At 41.2% G+C, this 21,825-nt stretch overlaps 1 protein-coding gene across 1 annotated transcript in view; it reads left to right on the forward strand.

The window, feature by feature from the left end:
- The window catches only part of ppp1r14bb (protein phosphatase 1, regulatory (inhibitor) subunit 14Bb), a 33,360-nt gene extending 20,546 nt beyond the window's left edge, over positions 1–12,814 (forward strand). Inside the window, exons 2-4 of the mRNA XM_079579669.1 lie at positions 10,322–10,405; positions 11,038–11,070; positions 12,657–12,814. Of these exons, the coding sequence (XP_079435795.1) occupies positions 10,322–10,405; positions 11,038–11,070; positions 12,657–12,725 (186 nt within the window). The 3' untranslated portion in view covers positions 12,726–12,814. The remainder of the gene's footprint in view (positions 1–10,321; positions 10,406–11,037; positions 11,071–12,656) is intronic.
- The last annotated feature ends 9,011 nt before the right edge of the window (positions 12,815–21,825 follow it).

The following is a 21,825-nucleotide window of genomic DNA, read 5'->3' on the forward strand; positions in this document are numbered from 1 at the left end:
GCGTATACCTGCGTATCACGTAGACGACACCACATCTGTGTCTGGGGGGGCATAAGCATCTTGGGGGACGGGCACGGCCCCCTATGGCCCGCCCATAGCAACGGGCATGGAGACGCACAGTGTCTGCCCAGCTTTTTAAGGTTGTTTTCCAAGCAGAATCTCCTCACGGATATTTCTGAGCAACCATTCCCTCCGTGGTAATATAAAGCATCTCTGATCTCTGCATGTGTTGCCCAATTTTTAAAAAGTATATGCATAAAACTTTCCAAACAAGTGTAGGAGCGGCTCTGAGCTGAGGTCTCTCCTCACTTCCGGTGTCGCAAACAATAATAAAACAAAATAATAGTAACGTCATAATTTTGGGGGGAATTTAAAACAACTAGAGCCAAAACAAACACATTGACATTAACGTATACAAGATTTATTTTTTTAATTCAAGCTTAGAAAGGAAAAAAAACAAAAAACAAATGGAAATGTTGTTTTTCTGATTTTATTTTGAAACGGAATAACTAATGATCGAAGGGTACACGGATTTTTCTAAATCCGTGTACCTTTCGATCATTAGTTATTCCGTTTCAAAATAAAATCAGAAAAACAACATTTCCATTTGTTTTTTTGTTTTTTTCCCTTTCTAAACTTGAATTAGAAAAAGAAATCTTGAATACGTCAATGTCAATGTGTTTGTTTTGGTTCTAGTTGTTTTTAATTCCCTCCAAAATTATGACGTTACTATTATTTCGTTTTATTATTGTTTTCGACACCGGAAGTGAGGAGAGACCTCAGCTCAGAGCCGCCCCTACACTTGTTTGGAAAGTTTTATGCATATACTTTTTAAAACTTGGGCAACACATGCAGAGATCAGAGATGCTTTATATTACCACGGAGGGAATGGTTGCTCAGAAATATCCGTGAGGAGATTCTGCTTGGAAAACAACCTTAAAAAGCTGGGCAGACACTGTGCGTCTCTGTCGTGCAGTGGACAGGGGGCTACGAGCCACGAAGAGCTGCTCACGACGAACGTACGAGTGAAAATCGCACGATCGCAAGGTTTTCAAACATGTTTGATATTTTTTGCGAGTCGTGCAGTCCTGGCCCTGTGGCAGCGACACTGAAGCCGGTGGAAAGCAGCGCGAACACGGGGAAATGCAGCTGCAGGCGCCGGGAGGAGAGGACACACCGTTTATTATAATAGATCCATGGGACACACGCGTTATCAGTCCCGTCGCCAGACGTCAGTCTTAAGGGGGGCATATGAAATCCACGGGGGGCACATTTACTATTAAGTACATATTTTTCACATGGTATTCACGTAGCCCTGGCGCACACTGATCATTACATTAAACATAATCAACAGCAAATATGACCAGACCAACTACAGCTGCAACAGTCCTCCTGGCGGAAACGTCAGTACAGTTGCAGGTGGCGTTTCTCTGAGTTGAACCTCATCATCAACACATCCTTCTACTCAAACTTGAATTCATGAGAGTGAGGTCCTTTTCAAAAGCTGAATGAGCTGGGCCTCGCATCTGTGCAGAATAATGCGCCCCCCCCCCCCCCCCCCCCCCCCCCCCCCCCCGCGACATCGTGAACTCTCAGGGCGGAGGATGATCGTTAATACTCCTCTATCATATCAGCTATATTTTATTTTGTGCCCAGACAGTACGGGAGCCGTGCGCAATTGCGCACGAGCGCAGCTTAGAGGGAACCGTGCCAGAGATAGAGAGAGAGGGATGAACTGCCCTCTCTCGGTGTCAGGGGAGGAAATAGTTACTTGTTGTGGAGTTTGGGCTGGTTTCTAATCAGGCAGAAAGCGCAAAAGTAACAGTGATACGTAGCCTATCTTTGCCCAGTTTGTAGTGGCTTCTCGTGGTTATACGGCGTATACCTGCGTATCACGTAGACTGCAACACATCTGTGTCTGGGGGGCACAAGCATCTTGGGGGACGGGCACGGCCCCCTATGGCCCGCCCATAGCGACGGGTATGTGCGTTATTATATATTTTTTTATTCCTCTTCGTCACTTTAGTTGTGCATGATTACTTTGCAAAACAAAAGTCACTGCTGAAGTGGGGTGGACGGAGAGAGGAGTGGCAGAGGGACAGTTTGGGAATGCACGACGGGAAAGGGTTTTAGAGCGCGGCTCTGGGGAAACAGAGAGAGAGAGAGAGAGCTCCCGAACGCTCCAGGCACCAGCTCTCCCGGGCCATGGGAGAGAAAAAGGCGTGTGGAGTCCGTGAGTGAGGCGGGTGCAGGAGCCCCGACACTCACATCTGCACCTGTTCGCTCAGCTCCGCTCTTGGCCGCCTCCGAAGCGACATCACCGCGCACTGCCTCCTCCTCCTCCGCCCCGGTCACCTCGGCTGCTGCTGCAGCAGGAGCTCAAAGTGAGCAGCAACGAGTTTGAGAAATAAAAGTCATAATGACATAATAAACAACGGTTACAGAGGAGATGCGTTGAAGCTCGACCTCTTTTGCTTAAGTTTGTTTTTGTTTCCCTCTTGCGCGAGGGAGAGAGAGGCAGAGAAAAAGTTACTCATCATTTCCAGTAGCAAATCAAACCGAAGCAGAAGTGAACAAAATAACGGAAGTTGTTTTAGCAGTGTTTGTTTCCACTGCAGAGCAAAGAAATGGGTCGATATTTTATCTAGAATTTTTTGCCTTTCCAATTTAATTTAGAAAATGGAAATACAATAAAACAACCACATAATTAGTTTTTCTGATTTTATTTTGAAACGGAATAACTAATGATCGAAAGGTACACGGATTTTTCTAACTGTCTTATTTCATGTTTTCAACTGCTCGGCGTAAATTTGGTAATTGATTGTAATTTTATTTTTCCTCCATTTTCTTTCTAGCACCCTGCAATTTCTTTTTGGTTTTATGAGTTCCTCATTTTTCCATAAAATATTATCTACATGTAAATTAAAATCACCGGCTAAAATTATTTATATTTTTTGGAGGTCTGTAGATTGTAACACATAAAATTTCAGGGCTGCTAAAAACAATGGCACTGTATTCAAAGCTGGTAAAATCATCAAATAAAACCGGCTTGGCAGCAAGGGTCATAGAATTTACCAGAGCAGTGCCGCCTCTCTTTTTGCCACTCCTTGTAGAATAAGTGAAGTTAAAATTAGGTGGTGAGACCTCTTTGAGAACAACTGCAGCATCTGCACCCAGCCATGTTTCTGTTAAAAACAAACAGTCAAGTTTATGATCTAAAATCAGGTCATTCATAATAAAAGTCTTGTTCAGCAGAGAGCGGACATTAAAAAGTGCCATGTTTAAGGTGACTGAGGGATGACTAAGTGAATGGTTTTGTGGTAATGAGACTTTTGTTAACTGCTTAAGATTATTTGTGTTATGTTTTATGGATTGTACATATTTAGTCCGCTCTCTGCTGATAATGACAGGGATGGGTGAATTATGTACAGAAAGTCCATTATAATGTGAATTACAGCTAAAATCAGAAGTGAGTTGGGTATAAAACGGGAAGGTTGAGTGACAGTAGGGGCGAGGGCTGGTGCTAACTGGGACAGTTTGCTGGGGTGGAGAGCAGGGGGTTCTAAGAGGGAGGGACAAAGGTGTGGTGGGCTTGGGAGGGGTGTCAGGTTGGGAGGATGCAGGCAGTCAATAGTTGTTGTGGGAATGAATAGCATACACTATGTTGGCTGTTAAAATCCGATTTCCAAGTGGGTTGATGTGACGTCCGTCAGGGTTATAGCAGGAGGAGCGGAACCAGAATAGTGTAAAATTGTCAATGTAGCCATAGTTGTATGTGGAGGTGAAGTATTTGAGCCAAGAATGAAGTGCCTGAATCCTGCTAAAACGAACATCCCCATGACCCAGCGTGGGGAGAGGGCCAGAGATAAAAAACTGTTTTTCCACAACGGGATAAAAAGTCAAACAAGAGTCTAAACTCAGTCTTTGTGATCTCTGACTGATGGAGAGAAGTGTCATTGTGCCGACGTGGATGATTATTGTTGTGATTGTGGCGGGCGCTGCTTGGAGAATGTCCGGTAGTTTATTGAGTAATTTGCTGACAGTAGCTCCGGGAAGACAGTGGGTTTTGGAATTTAAAAATCTACAGTACCTTATGATGGAGTCTCCCACCAGGGAGAAAAGGGGCCGCGGAGGGCGAGGCGGAGGCACGGACGCTGAGGTGGATGTAGCGGTGGCGGTGGGGCGGAGGTAGCGGCCCGTTCGGGGCTCCTGTGGCCGGTGGCTGTGGCAGCTGGGGCAGGGCAAGGCGCCGGTTGAGGTTGAGCGGGTGCAGCGGCCGTGTTGACGCTGACAGGATGTTAAGGAGCTGTAATTCTTTTCCTTGAATGTGAATATCCTCCGGTTAAAACTGAACGTCTGCACTGACTAAAGCTTGGGGAACTTTGATAAACAAATGAAAGGACAAAATCACAAATCATTATTTATGGACCAGTAAAATACTTCTCCAGGTGTGTTTTGGACGAGGGAACATTATGGTTAAAAGGTTGACATTGCATCGTACGGCTCCTTTAAACACAACACCAAACCAACTGATTGTTAGCCATGAAACATTTGACACACACTTATTCTTCAGCTCCGACAAAGAGAATCTTTTGGAGGCGTCAGCTGTGATTTGGATCCGCACATCTGCTCATGTTGGCTCTAAATGAACCTCCACTCGTGTCCTAATTATAGACAATTACAGCACATGTTTCCTGCCCCACACAAAGACTGCACACGCGTGAAGGCTGCAGTGGGACATTAGGTCTGAAACTGTGAGTCATTAAACAAACACACAGACTGTGGCAACTGTGGCTCAGATGGTCGAGGTTTGTAAGCAGAAGGTTCCCTGTGTGTTTGAGCCTGTCAGTGACATGTTGTGCAGACTGCCAGTCTCACTTCATTAGTCTACCCTAGGGCAGCTGTGGCTAAAGCAGCCTGCCACCAACCTATAAGGACTGAATGACTAATGCAATAGAAAGTGTCTATATAAAAGAGGTTCATTAATATTATTAAAGAGGGGGTATTATGCTTTTTTCAGCCACATAGCACCAGTCTATATCACACTACAATGATGACGAAACCTTCTGTTGGTCTGTCAATGCAGTAAATTAGAATAACTGCCTTGTATAAAATTGCTCTTTCAAAATGGCGGTAGCAAATGACTTGAAATAGGCCTCTGTCTCTTTAAGAACCTCTGACCCTTTCCGACACGCCCCCTCCACACGCTGTCTGTGGCATCACAACAACACTGCGCTCGTTGTCTCAACAGTATTGAAACTACGATCGGTGCATTTTAATTTTTATTGTTGGAAAGGAGCTACTGTTTATCACTTTGTGAACAATGGCCACACAGGATATTATTTGGAGACAAACCTTCCACACCGGACGCTTGGAAGGGGCTCTTGCCTGAAAAATAACTGCTGTTTGGAGGCTCTCTCTTTGCATCTGCCATGCCCTATGGATCTCTAACTATACCCCCATGGACGACACCAGGATCTGCAGGAGCCCATACGATTCAAAGACGGACATTATCTGTGCAGGTGGACAATGGTTTTTCGAGGTTACCCCGTTAGCTTGTTATAATCGACTACAGCTCATTGTTGATGAAAAGTCTGTAATAGACCACAAATGTGTAAAGCCAGGCTCATTGTGTGATCATCGTAAAGGCTGCTTCAAGTAGTTGCTGCTTTATTGACGTTATTTGTGCGCAGTATGCTGCCTGTTTTCAATGAATGTTGTGAAGGTGAAGGTTGTTAGCTTGTCGTGGCTAATAGTGCCTTAGCTCCGGGAGAAAACCACTCGGCTACGACTCACTGTAGATGAAATGTGAGCAGTAAACTACGAAATCAACAAGCCCGGCTCAGTGTGTGATCATCATAAAGGCTGCTTCAAGCAGTCGCCTGTTTTAGTGACGTTTTCGATGCATAATATGCTGCTTGTATTCAGTGAATTTTCCCGTTAGCTTATCGCGGCTAGCTTGTTAGCTCCGGGAGAAAACCACTCGGCTATGACCCATTGTAGATGAAATGTGAGCAATAAACTTCCAAATCAACAATCCTGGCTCCGTGTGTGATCATTGTTAAACGGTTCTTTATGTGTGTGGTGGTTTTATTGACTTTATTTGTGCATATTTCTCGTTTTCACGTGATGACTCGAGGTTTAGCTTAGCATTAGCTTTCTCCGGAGGCTCTGTGCATCATCAAGGCAGAACCAGACACTGAAATAAGTGTTCTTGTCACCGGTTTTAATCCTGGGTGTTTAGGTAACAGAAACACTGATGTGTGTCTTTGTAAAAGTCTGCTGTAACTCCGGTTCACAACACATGAAGCTAAACCTCCATGATGACTCTGTTTACATCTTAGGGCTAGACACTGCGGGGAGGGGGTTCTGCTGAGGAGCAGTGGTTGGTTACTCGGCTGGTGACGAAAGGTCGGAGGCGTATCCTGAAGGAATCAGGCGTTTTATCCCTAAAATGGCCGCCATCAGAGTTTCTACAGATTACTCGAAAATACGTGAATGTGCTAAGGCAACACTTCAGGCATGGTTTTAATGAGGGAATGACTTAATAACATGATGTAAAGCTTGAAAAAGTCGATTTTGCATAATACCCCCCCTTTAATGTTAATCATAAATTCAATCCTGAATTACCTTCTGCCATCAAACAGCAATCTGCTAGAGTGCTACAAATGGAAAACACTAAACAATATTTGAAACAATAAATATCAAGTACAAAAGAGCACTGGCATGAAATGAACACAGTTCTATAATGAAAGTGTAGCCCATGCACAGGAGCAACATCTACAGTTTTTCCCTTTTTAAAGGAATAGGCCACCGTTTTTACATACTAAGATATGTTCTTACCTCACTTTAGACGTGTTAATATATCCCCGTCTGGTCTTTGTCCGTGCGCTCTGTCACGCAAACGGAGCACATACGCAGCCTCTCCCACATGTCACATAGCTCCGAAAAAGCTCACGATAGAAGCTACCAAGCTCTTCCACGTGTTCCCTATTTAAATAAAGTTACGTGAAGTGTTTTCATGCGAAGTATATTTACCCAGAAATGTAGCATGTCGATTTTATAAGCAAATAAAAAGGGGGACTATATTGTGAGGCGTAATGATACGAGGAGTAAAACGTCCGCGCAGTAACTCCTAAAGGTTATTGACGGAAGTGAGCGGGGGGAAGTCTTTAGGAGTTACTACGCGGACGCTGTGCTCCTCGTATCATTACGCCTCACAATATAGTCCCCCTTTTTATCTGCTTATAAAATCGACATGCTACATTTCTGGGTAAATATACTTCGCATGAAAACACTTCACGTAACTTTATTTAAATAGGGAACACGTGGAAGAGCTTGGTAGCTTCTATCGTGAGCTTTTTCGGAGCTATGTGACATGTGGGAGAGGCTGCGTATGTGCTCCGTTTGCGTGCCAGAGCGCGCGGACAAAGACCAGACGGGGATATATTAACTCGACTAAAGTGAGCTAAGAACATATCTTAGTATGTAAAAACGGTGGCCTATTCCTTTAAGGAGAAACAAAATGGAAATGAATAGGCTGGGATTGGCTTGAGTTTTTAGTGTTTGTTGCTTTAGTGAATTTGCTGAGAGGACAGTTTTAACCATTTTAAGGTTTCTTAACACACCACTGAAAATCATGACATGTGCTTGTGTAGCTTTTTCGTTGGTTTATAATGTTAATGTTGTATATTCCAACAAAGATTGATCTCAATCATTCAGGTAGATATAACACAGAAGGGTAAAGCGATTCTCTTTGTGGGTCAGTATGAACCAAGTGTCGACAGGGATGAGCGTTACGCTATGGACTGGCTTATTAGTGATTGGATCTATGGCTGTTTTGTGGGAGCTGAGTCTTTGGGATCCGTTCAAAAGACTGGCTTTTTTCAATATAACATTTTAATAATGCCAGCCATTGTTGGGCTGATTCGGGGGAGTTCTGGGTAAAATTGATTGAGATCTGCTTCAAACCGTTCACCTTAAAGGCACTAGATGCAAGTTGGTCATTTTTATACTCACTACTGCCACCTCAGGTCTTTCGCGTAACTGCACCTTCAATATTAAGCTTGTGCATGACGGCACTTGTGAGTCTTTTAACAAACAGCGAGAGCGCCCATGGACCCATCGCTGATGATTTTATTGGTTGGTGCGAACAGTTTCATTTGTCTATAAATGTGTCAAAGACCAAGGACATGTTGATAGATTTCCGCAAGGCGCCCCCTAGTGGCACCAACACTGTGATCCAGGGAAAACCGGTTGAAGTAGTCTCCGAATACAAGTACCTCAGGACTATTATTGACAAGGACTTGCGCTTTGAGTCTAACACTGACGCCATCTGCAAAAAGGTGCAGCAAAAACTCTTCTTTTTAAGAAAAATGAATTCATTTAGAGTTTGTAACGTCCTCATGACTATCTTTTACCAGTCTTTTATTGAGTTTTAACATTTTGTTTTGTATCTTGGTTTGGCTGGTCAGAGTTGCAGGTAAAATCATTGGTGCACAGCAGACTCAGCTGCATGACCTTTACATGACCTTCTTAAACCGTATTTGAAACTAATTAAATTCAACTGTATTTGACATGGCTTAAGGCTAACCCTAACCCTCAGGTATTTGATGATGAACATTTTGAAATGGAAAGTAGCATCATTCAGCTCCTCTCCACAGTCAGCTTGTTTGGATAGTGGATAAGCCGTGGCTTTGTTTCTTCAAAAGCAAAACACAAACTAGACTGATGAGTTTATTTGGGAAGGCAAGGTGTCACTTTAGAAATGAAAGAAAGGACAACACTCCTAGTCAGGATAAACTTTTATTTCCTGTTTCCTACAGACAGGGTTCAGTGACAGTACTTCATTATTTAATATCATTCATAGTCACACATTGTTACATATAATAACAGTTTTCTTAATGTTTAAATAAGTGTATATAAAGTGGGCCATTGAGTGGTTTTGTCCTGGTTCTGCTCCGCTCACAGTCCTCTGTCCTGTCACTCACTCCTTATGTCCTATTGCACTTGCCGTAGTTAAGACCATTGCAAATGCATGTGAATCTGTTGTTTAGCGGTGTGTATTTCACTAAGATGTTCATGAAATGTGCACTGTAGTGGCTGTAGTTTCTCAGTTCCATGTGCTCAGAGGCAGCTCAGAGCAGCTGTTGTGGTGTAGCTGTGATCCCTGCAGGAAACCCCCCTCTGCCAGAGTCTCTGGTCTGGGGGACTCCTTCCGGACCTCCTCCCCTCCTTTCACTGCTTCAGCTGCCTCCACTTCAGCTCTGAGCTTCACTGGCTCCAAACTCATTTTGGAAGGCTTTTTGTTTGAAGGGAAGGGAGTCTAACATGTGGCCTTTAGTTAACCAGGAAAGTCCAACTGTGATTGAGGAATCGCTCTTTCAGAGGCTTTAGAAGGGACCCTATTGTACTTGTTTTAGCGCCCATATGTGGAAAAACATGCTAAATCTAACCCGGAGCTTCTTGCTTTGAGCCCAGAGTACTAACTGCTGTGCCACCTTTGTCGCCCTTGAGTCTTGAATTGAAGTGATTGAGGCGGCAGTGGCTCATCAGAACACTATTGTGTTCCTTTGACCCCCCGACCTCGCTCGTGGTGAGTGATCGGTGGTGATTGGAGGATTGACAGCTGTTATTCTGTTTGTCTACCTCGGAGCAGTTGTGGCAACAGGAGTCGTGTGTGAGTGCATTAATAATAATTAAATCATAATAAAGCTAAGTCTTTCACCTGATTATTACAGACATGTGAAACTATAAAACATATAAAACTATGACCAAAATAAAGAAAAAACATCTTCATTAAAATGAAAATAAGGGTCTAAAACATGTGGCAGTTTGAAAGCGCCTCATACCAAAGGAACCATAAAGAAAAGAATATATATCATATTCTTGTAAAGTTGAGTAAATACATTGTACATTTAGTTGTCGAAATGCAATTTTTGTCGACTAGAAAAAAAAAAAATGTTTGACTAAAACTTGAATGAAACAAAATGACATTTACTGAATAAAAGTCTGTTGTTCTTTAGGAAGTAAAGAACTGTAATGAACTGTAGCTGAGAATAAAGTGCACCAAAAGTAAAGCTGGAGACATTTTCTTCACTTCTCTTTGGATGTTTTTATCTGTCATGTAGCGCCTACTAGTGGTCAAACAGAGGCAGTTTTCAAAACTCTTATCTGACTGACTGCATTCTCAACAAAATAAAGTCTGGACTTGAAGAAATTGAATTGAATTGAATTGAAACAAAAGCCCTTGATGTTGCCGATGATGCCACGACTAATGTTCTTCGGGAGCTGGACTGACCCGGTCGTGTGTGTTTTTCAGGAGGAGGCCATTCCAGAACTGGAGATCGACGTGGACGAGCTGCTGGACATGCCCAGTGACATCGAGCGAGCTGCAAGAGTCAAGGTACTAATGTCAGCAATGTCCCCACCATTTTCACTTTCTACGTAAAGCAGTACTAAGTAATTCATGCCCCTAGAGGCCATAAGCGCCACTGCAGGTGTCGCAGCATGTTACGGTTTTTTACTCATTAATTGTCCGTGAGAGTAAATACTACGCTGACAGAAAAGACAAAGGGACAGAGGGATATTGTTCATGCAATTACACAATGGAGATCTCAAACTTGGCTGTAAATACTGTTTAAGTGGTGCTAGCTCGCAGTTAGCTTTGCCCGTTAGCTTCTTCTTTGTGGTTCCATTCGTATTGGTGACTCCGACCCAGTGCAGGGAAGTTGCAATCATGGTTTTATGCCCAGAGACACCAGGGGAGATGAAAGACCCCCAATCATCCCATTAACACTTGTATTACCCCCAGAGGGACTACGGAAAGGATTTATCAAGGTAAACAAGTTACTTAGTACTGCTTTATAGCTGCACTACACAGATGACTCTATGATCAAACTGTTGAGTAAAACAAGCTGTTGCCTAGATGCATTTCTTGCTCATCCCGCACATCCGGATTTAGCCTCTGACTTCCTGGTTCCTGTATTTGACACACAACACCTGCTCTTAACAACACTTTGTCTTGCTGTGTTGCAGGACCTGCTTGTTGATTGTTTCAAACCTACTGAGGTAAGTTTTTATGAATATTTGATACTGTATATTCAAGTGTTTTTGATCAATTGCTCTTGTTGGCTTTGGACTTTTGAAAGATTTTCAGGGACATTGCCATGTGGGGGCTGCTGTGTGGGATACTACAGCAGATACTTATGAATCATGTTCCTCCAGGAGCTCAAACATGGCATGCAATAGTGATGTGCGGGTCGCTCAGTGCGCCTATCAACATCTTGTCAAAAAAAAAGCAGAAGGGGGGATAATTACTCAATCACATTAAAAGCACATATATTTCAGCAGAGAGAGCGCCACTCTGTACTGCATTCTTTGAAACATGAAACACAATGAGACACAAAAATAAAGTATTACGTGAGAAAAATGGAGGAAAATGCAAATAAATGTACTGGCGATAAATTGAGCCAAAACCCATTGTCATAGAACAGAAAAGAACGAACAGAACAAAATAGAATAGAATAGATTTTTATTGTCTACCGAGGTAGAAATTCATCTTTGGCTCACTGACACATAAAACATAAGACGAGGGACAATACACACATGCCCAGAAGAAAAATACATAAGAAAAGGAAATGTAGAAAAATAAAACAGAAACAAATATTACAGCTCAGTCCATTTCTGTTTAGGTTGCTGCTTCATTCAGAATTCCCACAGCTCTGACCCATTTACTGAACAATAAGTCCATATGGTAATTTTCGGGACAGCCTTACCCACATAGATATATATAGATATATTGTTCCATCAGCAAAATAGACATAAAATGTGCCATCAGTATTAACATTGTGAAAATAAAGTGTGTTTTTATCCATAAATGTCACTCATAGTTAGATATATTATGTTTTCTGATAGTTCCGGGTTTAGATGTCGCCTTTATGTATATTTGAGACGATGGTGGCGCAGATAGTAGCTCCCTTTGGCCTTGACGAAAGAATTATTTTTATTTTTTATTATTAATTATAATATTTACATTTGTTTTAGACCCGGAGCTGATGTAGGTTTTTCTTGTATGTTCAGGTGATCAGTGGCTGGTAGGAACCCCAGAGGACGAGAGCTTTACTGAAATGGACTTGTTTTTGTACTAACATACACAAATAGGCCTGCATAGTTCACCGTTTAATTTAGGCGAAAATAGGCCGTCACATACAGACAGCGCTTAAAAAAGGTAAAATGTGGGGGCAAAATGGCTCTTTGGATGGTATTATGTAGGAAACAAAAGAGGGCGAACTAAATCAGAAATATTATGTTTTCCATTTTAAATTCCCTTATTCTTGACATTGGCCTTAAATGGTTAAACAGTCTGTGAAGTCTGTGAACATGTCTGAAGCAAAGCAGTAGTTCATCACAATTCCATGTGTGTTCATTCATAAATAAATGCCTTTAGTGAGAATCAAACAATGCACAAACAAAGCGTTTCCATTACTTTACTGTACTCTTCATGATTTTAGATGCTTTGGTTTTTTGTTCTCCACACGCTGAAAGCAATGGAAACCTTTTGGTGAATGGCGTAAAAGCTCATGGCATTAGAAAAGTGTGGCGATTCCTGACCTAGAATGTTCGGCTCAAACGTCACCGTGTTCTTCCTCTGACAGGACTTCATCGCTGCGTTGCTGGACAAAATCCGAGGGATGCAGAAGCTGTCCACGCCTCAGAAGAAGTGATGCCTCTGGTCGTTCCTCCTCTCAGGGCTCTTCTGCTGACGTCCTGCTGCCCCAAAACCTGCCCTTCTCCCCCCCCCCACAAACCATGCGCCCCAACAGTCACTCTTTACACCGTGACATAATAGTAACTTCCAAAATCTTTTTTTGTGTGTGAAACTGATCCATGGACCTGCTTACGTTTGAATTTCTGGGGTCAGTGAATTTAAATTTATTTTTGTACAGTGGCATTGTTTGCTATGTTATTTTTGGCACTTTGGAGCGACGGAGAACTTTTTTTAACGGTTGAATGTGAAGCGCTGGTTGGCTCTGGTGGCGGTACGGTTCATCCTGTTCTCCCAGATCAGTTTTAAAAAAAATCGGATGCAAATCCCAAATAATTGCAGGCATTAAGTTCAGTTTTGAAGTTGGAAAATTCTCTCTCCTCATTTTATTTGGTAGTATTTTACATTCTAGTTGAATTTGATTGCAGATTATTTAATGTTCCTACTAACATCCATGATAAGAACTCCTCGAGTGCCCTTCGTAGAAATCTCTTGGTCTCTCCACGATTGTCACTGTACATTGTTCCTTCACAAAAGGTCACAGTGAAGGATTGAATAAAAAACATACTGACCAGGCTCCATGGTAAAATGGCCGCTTCATTGGCCTCAAATTGTAACAAAGGGGAGAATATCATCAGCGACCTATAGTGCTACGTGACTTTGCGACGTTATTTTTGGTTGATCTCTCCAATGCCAGAGCCAATCGGATTCCAGACAAACAGACACCAGCCCTTCCTCTCTTCTTCAGCTTTCACACCCATTTCTTTTCTGTCTAAACTGATGTTGCCTTAGGTGTTTATTTACGTCTCACAAACCAAAAAGAAAAAAAAAAACAGGAGACAAACCACACGGGAAACTGCCACTTGTGACGAGACATCTGCAGAGGGACTTCTTTTTCTCTTTTTGTACCTGGAAGTGAGATTATTTGGATGTTTTTCCTTAGAAGTGTTTACTATGTAGGCCTTGATATAGTGAAGCAGAGGAAGCCCATTTTATTGTTCATATTGTGATCCAAGTGCCACATTAGGCAGAAGAACATAGTCCAAGTATCATTGGAAGAGTCAGATTGTGATAATTATGCTGACACTAGACCTCACATCCATTATTACAAGTTCACCATGTTTTGTTCTGACTTTATCACAGAATTAGAACATTTGGTACAAAATACCCTGACATGAAGGAGATTGATCAAATCTGTGAATTTCACATTTTCAAAAGTTTGGTAATATAACTTCTTAATCAGGGTTTCTACAGGCAGAAGCAAATTTAATGGCTTCTAATGCCATTTTAAATACGCAAAAATTCATTTCTTAAGATTTGGAAACATTCAATCAAACCGAGGAAAGAAACTTTTCAGCAAAAAATGTCATGTCAATAACATGTTTTAGAGTCAGACCATCATTTTGGTCATTTGGATAATCCTTGTGAAAATTGTTCAGCAATGTCAACATTTTCCAATAACTTTAGATTTAGTGCCAGTTTGAATCAAATCTAAAGCTTTTTCATGACATTTAAAGCCTTGAACTCATGTACCCCTGTTAATGTCTTTTTGGGGCGTGGCTAGCAGGCTCTTCCTGAAGAGTAGGAGTCGTCTGTATCACAGAGTCAACAATATTGGGCCTCATCTGCTTGGATAAAGCAGTTCTGTTTAGAGAAACCAGTGAATGCTGTGGCAGCCATTGTGGTCAGGCCTGTTGGAATATAGGGTACCACAAACTGTCAGTCAAATATAGATGAGTGCGGCTGGACTCGCCTTCTGTGGCCAAACATGCAGAGTAGAGTCATCCAAAACTACATTTACTCAGAACTTCATACTGGAGTGAAACATCTCGTAAGATGTTCCTCGTGATAACAGCGAGCGCAGCAGCTATCCTCACTACCCGGGACTGTGCAGTGAGGATACTGTCTGTCAGTCTCAACAGACACAAAACCTTTTCTAATGATCAATCAGGCTCAGTAGATCTGTCCGAAGTCTCACAAGTGCATTTCCTTTGAAGTTACTTGAGTAAATGGAACTGAGTAATAGCCACCTCTGGAAGCGTGTCGCCGCAAACTGTATCAGCTCCGGGATCTGAGTGGATTTTTACCCTTATGAATCCGGCACTGGATCACTCCTTCGACTGTTACAAAAAAAGTCTGTTTTTATCTTTAGGGACATTTTGTAAAAAAAAAAGAAAGAAAAAAGAAAAAACAATGTTTTGTTGACTCTAAATACATGAGCTAAACTGCATTCGCCAAAACAACGGTGTTTTTTGAGACGGATTCGAACCAACAAATGTAGCAATATCAACAACAGGTCTTGGTCCAATTTTGTTACACTTTTATGCAACTTTAATAAAAATGTTGTGAATTTGGAATTTGTCGTGTGTCTTTTGTCGGCCAGTGTAACATAAACAGGCCCACACAGACCTGTCCTGACCTCTGATGACACCAAGCTACACCAGGAGTCAGAACATGTGACGGAAGTGGTCGTTTTCAGTACAACATGGTAAACCTCAGTCCAAGTCTAGTCGGCACAAATATTACTCCTACAAATAACAAACACTTGAGCTCTGGATAAAATTAAAAAAAAAACTACGAGCACACTGGTCTCCTCTGCTGAAGGATTCACATCCTACGTCAGTATCTTCTACCCGCAACTTTTTGTCTTTTTCCTTTTTTTTAATTTAGATAACACCAAGTGACAAAAGAAATAGAAATGTTTACATCATCTTCACAATACATGAGATAGGTAGATAGACGTTTGAATGTGTGGGGGTGGTGGCCGTTAAGAACAACAACAAAAAAACAAGCAGGACAATGGTATGTCTGAGTGTATGAATGAACAACAACAAAACAAAAGAGGGCCTAGTATTTATTATATATGTATATTTGTTCATTTAAAAACAAGGTATTATTTCAGTACTATTGATGTCAACCAACACTGCTCCATTATTAATTGATTGATCTATTGTTTTTTTTTCTTTGATTTTGTTTACTTTGCTTATTAATATTTTAATTTTCTCTTTTTCCTCCTCACTTTCTGTATTACTGCGGGTTGCATAGTGGGCGAAAAAGAACAAGGTGACCATCTGCCCTTCAAACATCAGTGCACCTCTTGCAGAGAGTTTATTTGAGTGTCCTAATCTGTGCATTAAAAGCAGCAAGATTCTGGTTGAACTGTTGTCCAGTCCTCCTCTTGCTCAACAGAATCTTCTGTTTGTCTGTAACAGTTATTTATGTGAGGATTATTATTTATTTATCCATTCATCCATCCATTTTCCTTCACCTGTCCGTTGCCGGGTCGTGGGGGCAGCTGTTGGAGCTGCCCACATTGCACCAGCCCCTTATGGCTCCTCCTGCAGGTGGTGGGTCCACAGAAGGACGGCCTCATGGTTCTAACCGGGCCTGTTGGTCTCTCATAAGGAGCTTCTGAACCGCTCTTTGTCTGATCCGTCACCTAGGACCTGTTTGCCATGGGAGACCCTACCAGGGGCACGAAGCCCCCGACAACAGAGCTCCAGGATCATTTGGGTGCTCAAACCCCTCCATCTCCAAGGTGGAGGTTCCAGGAGGGGATTATTCATTTCTTTTTTTTTTCCTAAAATGAACAGGACCCTCATTTATAAAGCTCAGAGTGAGCTTCATAAATGAGGGTCCTGTAGTGGAACCACGTCAATTTCTTGGCTGTTGGTGAAGGTGAACTTCACAGTGTGGCCTATTCTCTCTGCACTTCCCCTGGTGTCCACTAGGTGTCTCCATTGTGCTGCTGTTGGATTTCTCGCCACAGATCTATAATATACAGTTGTGAATAAAGTATAACTTAACTTAAATATTTGTCCAAACTGTTGTGTGACAGCACAGGCACTCACCCTCCATATTTTGTTTTGAGGATTTGTTAATGCACCACACTTTTGATGCCTGTAAAACAATCTTTAGTCTTGTACATTTTACATCACTATGAGAGAGCGCATTTATCCAGATTGACCTTTGACCGGAAGATTTTTCATAAGCGAAGTCGATTTTGCTTATAGATTCATGTTCCAGAATATTTCAATTTAAAATCTTTAAAAAAAAAATCTTGGCAGATAGAAAAGGATCCCTGTTGCATGTTCTGTGGGGATGAGGGGGAGCTCATGCTTTTATTTGACTTTTGTCCACATGTTTTGGGTTATGGTTAAGGTCTGTGAATACTGTTTTGCCAATCATACCTCAGAATATTTGATGTATTTTTGAGGGTAAATGTTCACACATTTTGAATATAACTATTCTGCTGGGTAAAATGAGTAAAAGAGTACATTTCTAGAGCTAACACTAAATCAAATGTATGTATAAAACACTCAAATAACAGAATAACTGAGCATGAAAAGAAATGGAATGTGAATGGGACTTGAGTTAGATATAATTATTAGGAGTACTTTCTTAAAGATGTGCCATTTGTTATATCATAAAGGTTGTGTGTTGTATTTTGTTTATATATTTTATTTTTAATTCTGTTATGCTGTCTTTTTTTTTTTTTTGCTTGTGCTTGTTTTCTAGTTCGCTTTCCAGTCGTAGCACTATGAATGTGTGGATGATTGTGGTATGAATGCATGGGGGAGTGTTTGGGGTGGGTGGGGGTTTTGAAGCCTGTCTTGTTATTTTATTCTGTAAATAAGTAAATAAAAAATAAGTAAAAAAGCCAATCTCCGATAATCACGTGTCTGCAGGAGACCGATTCAAAGACACTGTAAATCTGCCTGACTCCAGCAACATCTCTGTGTTGTTAAAGGGATATTTCAGGATTTTTGACATAGGGCCTCATTTCCTAGTTATCCAGAGTGTTGCTGGTACCTGGACATATTTTTTTTGTAATTCATGCAATTCTTATGTTTGAAGAGCCTGCATTAAAAACAGTGTGACCCGCTCCACAGAGCACCTGAGGCAAATCACTTATAACACCAGACTAACCATATACACTGCGTTCCAAATTATTATGCAAATTGGATTTTTGTGTCAAAAAGGTAAAAAAAAAAGCAATAATAATGAAACTCATGGATGGTATCGTGTCTTGGGGCTCTATGAATCACTGACATAAATCTCAGAGACCTGGGATGATTAGTTTTCAGGTTAAGCCCAGATAAGGGAAAAACTACTGAAAAAGGGTGTTCCACTTTATTATGCAGATCAACATTTTCAAGCAATATTGTAAAGAAAAAGGGTCTCTCTGCTGATGAAAAGCGTGAAATAGTTGAATGCCTTGGTCTAGGTATGAAAACCTTCCATATTTCATGAAAGATTAAGCTTAATCATCATACAGATAAGAGATCTGTGGATGATTCAGAGCACACTCCGTTTTGTGCCGATAAAGGCACAATATGGACGGTTTCTGCCAGACAAACACATCAGATTAGGAGAACAGATGCTACAAAGCAGCATACAGGTATTTGAAGCTGCTGGTGCCTCTGGAGTCCCCCAAACATCAAGGTGTAGGACCCTCCAGAGGCTGCAGTTGTGCATAAACCTTCTATCCGAGCCTCCCCTAAACGGTTAATTTAAGCTGATGAACAGAAACGGCTGCAGTGGCTCAGAAATACATGAGGACTCATTTTCAAACAGTCTTGTTCACTGATGAGGCCGTGTAACCCTGGATGGTCAAATCAATGGAGTAGTGGATAGTTGGTGAATGACCACAATGTCCCAACAAGGCTGTGACGTCAGTAAAGAGGTGGCGGAGTCATGTTTTGGGCCAGAATCATTGTGAGAGAGCTGGTCGGCCCCTTTAGGCCCTTTTAGGATTCCTGAAGGTGTGAAAATGACCTTTGAAAAATATGTGGAGTTTCTGACTGACCACTGTCTTCTATGCTACAAAAAGAAGAGCTGTGCTTTCCTGAACAAAATCCTCTTCATGCCTGACAACGCACCATGTCCTGCTGTAAAGAATACCTCTGCATCACTGGCTGCTATGGGCATAAAAGGAGAGAAACTCATGATGTGGACCCCCTCCTCCCCTGACCTCAACCCTATTGAGAACCTTTGGAGCCTCAACAAAAAAAACTTCTATGAGGGTGGGAGGCAGTTTTCATCCAAACAGCAGCTCTGGGAGGCTATTCTAACATCCTGCAAAGAAATCCAAGCAGAAACTGCCCAAAAACTTACAAATTTAATGGATTTAAGAATTTTGAAGCTGCTATCACACAAGGGCTCCTATGGTAAAATATAACTTGACCTGTTAATATTTTTTGGATTGAAATAGCTTTTGATTTCAGTAAGTATGACCTCCTAATGCTGCAAATACAACAAATGACCATTTTCAGTTAATTACGAGCTTTAAAATGTATTGAAACGATGAGTTGCATAATAATTTGGAACAGTGGATTTTTAGGTTTTTACTATATTTATTTTTGAAAAAAATACTGTTATCACTAGGAAATTTTTTCCACCACATTTAAATGATCCTCTACCAGTTAAAGACTTAAAAATTATGCTGACTCTCATTTGAGTTGACAATTTAGAAAATCTTAGAAAAATGTCATTTGCATAATAATTTGGAACGCAGTGTACATGTCTGTGTCCATAGAATCATAGAATCATGTTTGGAATATAACTGACCTTGCATCACATGAATGATCGCATTTTGAGGGACTATTTTCTAGCAGATCACTCCGCCGCTGCGTAGCTTATACAACCACGAAGCTGATGCTGCTCAAATATAACTTATTTTAAATGCAAAATGGTTAAAATTATTCTATCGACACATTTATATGGTTAGTCTAGCGTTCTAAGTGATTTGCCTCAGCGTCATGAAACTCTTCAAACATAAGAACTGCATGAATTACAAAAAAAATATCTCCAGGTACCAGCAACACTCTGGATAACTAGGAAATGAGGCCCTATGTCAAAACTCCTGAAATATCCCTTTAAGGCTCTAAAATTATTTTATTAGTTTATTAGTGCTTACATTTCTGTCAATAACTGTCCCCGTTTTCACATTATTTTCAATTTGAATTTGGCCAATAGTCTCGTGGAAACATCATGTTACTGTAACTTTTCCTTGCTTCAGTCATTTGTTTCCATTCTTTTAAAAAAACAAGAGCACATTGACCCTCAATAATCACTGTAGGATTTGGAATCTCATTCATTATAATTCTTTTCGGTATCATCAGCCCATCGATCCTTTTGGAACAGAACAAATGAGCGCAGTGTTGCTTTCAGACTTTTTAGGATGGAGGCTGCAACACACTTTTCAAACCACTAGAGGTCCTTGTTTCGTAACATATTCTGATGAATCGACGGTTTCAAAATAGTTTTTCAAAGTCATCAACTAGACGGGGTTGTTTGAGCTCTGTTGACATCTTTTCGCATGCAGAACTATACCATTTATTCAAAGAAGTAGTCAAGGAAATGTACCTCAGCTCAAAAGTTAGTCCATCCATTTTCTTCCACTTGTCCGTTGCCGGGTCATGGGGGCAGCTGTTGGAGCTGCCCAAATCACATTGCACCAGCCCCTTAGGGCTCCTCCTGCAGGTGGCGGTTCCAGGAGGGGGAGAGAGATTTAAATTTAACAAAAGAAGTACAAGAGCAAAGTGTTTTAACATTAATAGCATTTAATCCATTGGAAAATCAAGTACTGAAAATAGCAAAGGAGTACAACAAATCAAGGTCGATTACAAAATACAAATCAATCTCGTTTTAGTCATCATCAGTCGACTGTAAAGGTCACCAAAGACTTTGTACATTTCTTTGTGTGCCAAAACAATGAGTTATGAACACAACCTGCAAACATTTAGGACAACATAGTAAGACACTGCATGTTTTTTCTTTGTGCTGAAATATTGTCCTCCAAGATACACTATTTCCACATTTCAAATACAGTCATTGTCTTTGTACAGAGCAAAAAGTTGGAGACACTGTAAAAGTTTGAGTGCCAAATGGGCCAATTGTATGTACTGCTATTTCAATCTCCCACAGGGAAAAAGAGATTTGAGCATATTCAACTTCAATGGTGGTAATAATAGTAACTGTTGAAGTGCACTGTTGAAGGCTATGCACGCTTTTATTAGCTCCAGCATTGACTAACGCACTTTATGTGGGTGTGAACAAGTGCACTTTGAACTGGCTACAATTGGTGCAAAACGCTGCAGCTCGGCTGCTCACAAACACTCACCGGCGCAGTCACATGACTCCAGTGCTGTGCTCCTTACACTGGCTCGCAGTACATGTGAGGGTTCATTTTAAACTCTTAATGTTTGTTTTTAAATTAATTCATGAACTTGCAGCTTCTTATTTATGTGACCTGCTCGTTGCACATCAGCCCAGTAGAGGCTGCGTCTGCAGGACAACACCTGCTGGAGGTCCAGGACCAAAAGTAAGCAGTGGGTGATGGTTCCTTTTCAGTGGCTGGTCCGAGGCTCTGGAACTCTCTGCCTGTTGAGTTACGAGCCATCACTGACCTGACACTGTTTAAAGCTAGGCTGAAAACATACTTGTTTAAACCCGTTTTTGATGTGTATTGTATGTGCTTTTCTTAAATATTTCATGCTAAACATGTTTTTTATCACATTGCACTTATGGAAAGCACTTTGGTTCAGCGGGTGCTGTTGTAAAGCGCTATACAAATAAAGGTTGATTGAATGATTTATTGAAATGCTAAAATCTGTCATTACTGGGTCAGTTCACATGAAACTGGCACAAAGTTCAATGTCTTCTCTGTCGGAAAAAAAATGTACTAAGGTCACACATTATTTCAGAATGGTCTCCAGATGTAAGGACAATATTAAAAGTGAAATTCTGGCAGGTTTGGAGATCCCTTAAGGAAATAAGGTTACAATTCTTTCAAAAACAACGACCCTGTCCTTCATCTGCGATCATAACATAACATCATCAAACGTAAAAGAAAAGTGCATCACCATACAATACAACAAATTAGTATTTACAATAAATTCTGGTGCGCAACATTTAAAATCTGGTAGTTATGTTACTTTGGATACTGCATTGTGATATGCAGTTTATTTATTTCACTAAAATATTAGGTTTTCAAACAAAAACATATGAAATTCAATGCAATGAAAAGAAATGTAAAATAAATCATGTGTCAAAAG

The sequence above is a fragment of the Gobius niger genome (assembly GCF_951799975.1).
Source record: "Gobius niger genome assembly, chromosome: 21".
In the NCBI taxonomy this organism is placed as follows: domain Eukaryota; kingdom Metazoa; phylum Chordata; class Actinopteri; order Gobiiformes; family Gobiidae; genus Gobius; species Gobius niger.